Here is a 6,218-nt window from a genome sequence, read left to right as displayed (position 1 = left end):
CATCTAGGAATGGACGAGGGTTTAACCCCCATAGTGAACGCGCAAGGTTTATGCAATTAAGTTGTCCCTTTGAATCTAGATCTTGGGATATCCAGTCAACTATGTAGGGTTTCCTTCACATAACGCCTTCTCTATGGGCTTTAGTCGCATTCCTTTCGATGATTTTTCAATTTGATCTCGGTTTAACCTCTAGGTTAGCGGATCCGATGTGTTATCCTTTGATTCTACAAAATCAGTTAGAATGACACTCGTTGAGATCAATTGACTAATGGTGTTATCACACGAAAGCTTTTCTATCCGAGTTTATCATTCGAAAGCTTTTTATACCGCATATTCACCAATTGATATGATATTTTTCTTCAATTCCATTATTGTGACGTACTTATTTTAAGACAATTTGATTTTTATATTTTTAGTGTCTTTCATAAATTAAATCTAGCCAACTAATGTTCATCTACCAGTCTAACTCGGCTATATAACATCATTGCTCAGATTTTTCAATTTATGACATTTCACATTTCTAATATAAATCCACATTTACGCGCGCGTGAGAATATCAAATATGGAATTTTCGCATATCATAATCATTTCTAAAGAAAACATATTTTCTTTTATCAAGTCTTTAAAATTCATACCAATGAATTTTCCTAGACTTTTAGTATGGCTTACACGTTGCCACTGGTACAAGTAGACCTAAAGCCTCTGAAGTGGCCGTGTTATTAAATCCCGATCCAGCTTCAATTAACGTACATGTACCAACATATGCCAAACGGCAATTAATCTGTTTAAACAAACAGAAACAAGACAGTAATTGATAAAAATAAAAATATATCGTTTCTTTCGATCTTTTAGCATGTAAATAACAGAAGTTCTCATTTATTTCAAATAATATATTGTGTAGTCTAAAAGGATTCACATAAAAACTTTTTTTAATACTAGGAAAACTGATAAAAACGGACAAAATAGAAACAAAAGATTTGCTTCCAATCTCTGCAAACTTTGTAGAACACGAATTTTGATCGAGTATTAAATGTGATCCTTTGAAATGGCTTTACTTCCCTTATGTCTCTTTTGGGAAAACCAAAAAAACTTTGAAATGTTTTATTGGACCTCAGATCTGATTCTAAGAAAATACGAAGATGAATATCATACTTCATTAAAATGAAAAATAATGCTTGCAGGCTATATTTATTTTTTGAATTCAACTGATACAATAGGCTAGAATTAATTATCTAACTATAAATTTATTTAAGCCCTTTAGCAAATAGAAAAGTAAACATCTTCATTTCACTCTTCTTCAAAGCCAAACCAATCTCAATTCCTCCATTTCCATGGCTACTCTCTGCCATAGAAATCCATACACCCTTATCTATGGATACAACTTGTGTCTTCTTTGGCTTCCCCCATCCGAAATCTGTTTCATATATCTCAAACCGAGGTGACCCGCCAACTCGGATCACAACATCAGCAACCTGCATAATGTTTTTTAATTTGAAAGTTTCTTCAATTTCTCGCTCAACACTCATGTTCTTCACTCTCGTCGCCAACCCTTTTATCATCTTGCTAAGCTCATTGGCGACGAAAGCAGTCCCATTTTTGTCAAGGATTGTTTCCGTATCGACCAATGCTGAACTTCGGACGACACAGTTACCAAAGTAATTCGTTGGTAATGGAGGGTTCAAACGGGATCTACAATCTGCTGGAAACAGGAATCCAACCTTTCCCTTTCTTTCCAAATTCTTGGCTTTAACAATGGTTACTATAATATATGCATAGGAAAGAACAAATGTTGATAAATGCATACACTTTGAATCTTCTTCTTCTTTTCCATTTTGCTGAGAAACGATATTCCGTCGGAGATTGGTTATGTCTTGTCGCGAAAGCTCAAAATTTGCTCGTACTATGTTTTCCATATCCTTTATTACTCCTGGATGTTTTAAGCTTTTCGGGTAAAACATGCCCAATCCTTGTGGCTCTTCAACGGCTGTTCGATCAAAAATAGGAGTTAGCTCAAGTGGTAACAATGTTGTCATGTCAGAATTCACTTTGCATATATGCGCCCATGATTTCATAAACATGGCTATGCTTTTTCCGTCGATCATTGCATGCTGAAAACACATGCCTATAGAGAAGCCTTGATTCGGAAAAAATGTTATTTGAAAGGCGATAATGGCGGCTTTCGAGTCGGAAACCGGTAACTCTGGGACATATGGATGTAAAGCTATTGCTTCCTGCATTTCATTCTGACTAAGGCCGTTGAAGTCCGAGTTAGACTCAGAAACGATCAATGAAACCCCGTCGCTTGAAGTGTAGAGGAATGATGGTTTCTCTGTACCCACGGGCCATATGATATGTCCTGCTATTGGTAGAAAATGGGTTAGAGTGAGGGAAAGAGAATGCTTAAGTCTAGGAAGTAATACTGAGTTGAAGAAAGTGTGAGTTGACTCATGTTGGCTAAGTTGATAGAAAAATATTCGCTCAATAGGAAATAACTTAACCCAAAACATATCGAAATGTGTAAGAGGGAGACATAACTCAACAAGAGGTGTTGCTGAGTTGGTGAATGGAGTAACTCGACACACTTCGAGCACCTTAAGAGAATAGTTATAACTAGTTGCCATGACTTGTAGTTCAATCGTGGATTAACAATTTAAATCATTGTTTGAGTTCATATTTATTGTGCATAAAAGTTTAGGCAAGATAATAATAATAATAATAATAATAATAATAATAATAATAATAATAATAAAATTCATAAAGTTTAGGTAGGTAGGACACATGAACTTTCTACTTAGTTGGCCAATACATGATGAAGATTGTAAAAGATACCTGACATTAGTTTAACAGTTATTTAATACTTTATTTAATACTTTATTTAAAATTTAAAAAATTGATACAAAACTTGAAGAATCTATCTTTTTAAAAGAGTTAATTGGGTCTGCTTGAGCCGTCTACATGTCCAAAAATCGATAATAAATTTATAAGATCGATTTGAAGAAATTAGGATGGTATTGTAAAAATTTCTGCCTAAACTACCGCCTAAGCTGATTTTTAGAACACTATATATGATACACAAAGAATTTTTTTTTTTCAAATTTCCAACCTGACAAATATTTTTTGTTATAAAATATAAATAGGAGATAAGTTTATTATACTGCGTTTTTGGTTGCAAATATATATCATGTCAATAAACTATTTTAACTAAAATTTTAAGTTAGACAGTTAAGATCTATTAATGGTTTATTATTATTATTATTATTATTATTATTATTATTATATAAACTTGGATTCATTTTCGGATAAATTAATATTTTTTACAGAATAACTAAATCGATAATCGATTACCAAACTAAGCATAAATAAAAACATAACAAAACAAGAATTTAAAAATAAGAGAAGCAAATTAAGATTTCGATTTGATTATCAGTTTGGCCATTAGTTTCTTGTTATTTTGCTCAACCTAATATACATTACATAGGAGATGATTGGTGTTAAAAACGTATATGGTGTTAAATTGATTAGCTAAATTATTCATTTCGGAAGTATTGCAAAATGTCTCTTACAAGTTATTGGCTAGTTTATTTCTTGATAAATAATGTAAATTGTATTTATCAATTCAAAATAGATTGAGGAGTAGAACCTCTAATTTCTTAGATCTTGAGTTTGATTACAATTACATAAAAATTCGCCCCAAAAGGTATCGTACCTTACACATATGAGGAGGAATATAACTCTCCAATTAAAAAAACGTTAGACGCTAGTGGGGCGGACATGGCCTCGAGGATTAATAAGGGATTAATCGGATTTGTATTTTTTTTGTACTTTCATTTGTTAATTAATAAATTATTATATAAATTCAATTAAAATATGTATTATACTATCTAAAATAATAAAATAAAATTATTTAATGTAGAAAAACACGTATATTTGTAACCTATATTTTAAAAAATGTTCGAACATCAACATTTCAATAACAATATTATTGAAACAACTCAAAAGTGAATTCTAATAAGGAAAAAAATAAATTTATAATAAAAAATACTTTTGTTCATCGTTTCTTAGGCGACAACTAGCCGGCGTCGAGTCAGCCTAGGCGGAGCCTATGCGGTTAAAAATCTCGTAGGAAAAAAAACACATAAAGAGATTAATCGGAGAAAATAGAGGCAGATTCTCAATTTTGAATACCTAGACGGTCTATGCGACCTTCTTTTGGACACTGCAATTAAATAATATGGGATGTTTAACATGTCCAGTCGCATCTAATTTATTTGATGCATGATGTTAATTTTAGCGGGGCTCCAACATTGAATATAATTACTCTAATACCATGTAAACAAAAATCCAACTCACCCTAAAAGGTATTTCAAATGAAGAAAATTGTCTTAGGCGTATAAAATTATATAACGCTTCACTTAAGTAATATGGAATATTTAACAAATTATATATAATAATTTTATTTGAGAAATGATAATTGTACATATTATAATAATAATAATTATTATAATTATTATTATTATTATTATTATTGAGGGATCAATTATTATTATTTAAAGAAAAATAAACCATTAATACAACTTGGACCCGCATAACTTAATCAAACAACAAAAAAGATAAAAGAAATAATTATAATTGAAATTGAAATTTATTTATAGCCACAAATATATTAGATTATAGTACTATTAAATATTGGATTGTGTTCTCTGAATAAGTAATTGTATTAAGGATTATATCAAACTCAATCACTAATCTCACAAACGAATGTGCTAAGGTTCATAAATAGAGATTAGGTCAAGAAAAAAACCATTTAATAACAGTATCAACAACTATATTATCTTGCATCTTCGTATAATATATACGTGGCATGAATGGATTGGAATAAAGTATTCTAAAATTTTCCCTTAGTATAAAACACATGAACACTTCAGTTCATAGTAAATTAGTAATATTCTGACAAGAATGAACGATACTACCAAACTCGGACTCAAAATGGACTCTGCTATTTAAACTATCTACCACCTGTTTTGCATCCATCTCCACCCACACAACCTTAAGTCTCGTATTTTTAAGCCAATCCAAGGCCTCTTATAAGCACAATGCTTCTGCCATAACGGCAGACCAGCAAGCAATAAACCATCTTCTCCAACACATAATTATCCATCCCAAATAATTACCACAAACACAGCAAACCCCACTATATGCAGGGCCGGTCCTGACAATTTAGGGGTCCTAGGCAAAATAAGCAATAAGGGCCCATTTAATAATAAAAAATTTATACATAACAAAATAGGGCTTTAAATTTTTTTTTAACAATGGGTCATCCTATATGATTTTGGGAAAATTACACAGAAATTCATCTTTTAAAAACTATTTACAACTATGTCAAGTCATAATTCTGGATTATTTCAAATTAGTAAAATCAGTAATTTTAATATATTTTAAGAATTAGAATTTATAAATTAGAAGTCTAAATATATTTTCTAGGATTTATGATTTATGAATTGGAGGCTATATTTCTTAAATTATGGTGTAAAATCATAATACATAGATAATAATGACATAGTAAGAATTAAGTTTGGTGATATGACTAAGTTGTAATTTTGTACCTAATTATGATATTCATGTATTTGACCCTATGATTTTATCACTATTTATATTAAAACAAATAAACTTCGTATATATAAATAAGGCTAAAATTTTTTTTTTGGGTCCCCTCCAGCCCTGGGCCCTAGGCCGACGCACCCCGGGCCTATGCCCAGTGATGCGGACATCCTGACTGAGATCACTGATCACAGGAGCTCTAGCGGATCCCCAAGACATCAGGCTCACGAAGGATGTACCTAGGAGGGCGGATCCCCAGGACAAGCCAGCGGGGCGAATCTAGGAGTGCGCAAGGGGGCGTATCAACATCTACCTTGGGCGGATCTCTCGGACTACTTGCTCCCAAAGTAATTCACCAACAACCCTGACAATCCGTACCTGTACCATTGTACCGATTGTCGGGGCGTATCACCCATTTTACCCTTTAGTCGATAACCTGAATGTAACCCTAGTAGGGGTAATCTTTGTCTTTTGTCATTATTAGAGGTGAATATTTAAACCCTCATTTTGTAAGAATGACGGCAACTTTTATCAATCAACTCTTTCTCTTTGAGAATTCAAGGTTTAATACCTTTTATCTTGGGATTCACTCCTTCTAGTTTAGCTAGAGAAGAACATCT

At 32.2% G+C, this 6,218-nt stretch overlaps 1 protein-coding gene across 1 annotated transcript; it reads right to left on the bottom strand.

Moving 5' to 3' along the window:
- Positions 1-1,156: 1,156 nt before the first annotated feature.
- LOC136221999 (phenolic glucoside malonyltransferase 1-like) lies at positions 1,157-2,659 on the bottom strand. The gene has a single exon (XM_066009474.1). The coding sequence runs from the start codon at positions 2,619-2,621 to the stop codon at positions 1,245-1,247; it is 1,377 nt and encodes a 458-aa protein (XP_065865546.1). The 5' UTR covers positions 2,622-2,659; the 3' UTR covers positions 1,157-1,244.
- Between the last annotated feature and the right edge of the window lie 3,559 nt (positions 2,660-6,218).

The sequence above is a fragment of the Euphorbia lathyris genome, chromosome 3 (genome assembly GCF_963576675.1).
Source record: "Euphorbia lathyris chromosome 3, ddEupLath1.1, whole genome shotgun sequence".
Taxonomy (NCBI): Eukaryota; Viridiplantae; Streptophyta; class Magnoliopsida; order Malpighiales; family Euphorbiaceae; genus Euphorbia; species Euphorbia lathyris.
The sequence above is the reverse complement of the archived record's forward strand: the minus strand, read 5'-3'. Positions and strand labels throughout refer to the sequence as shown.

Coding starts and splice junctions, on each gene's coding strand:
- LOC136221999 (XM_066009474.1), bottom strand. CDS start 2,621: ATGGCAACTAGTTATAACTATTCTCTTAAGGTGCTCGAAGTGTGTCGA.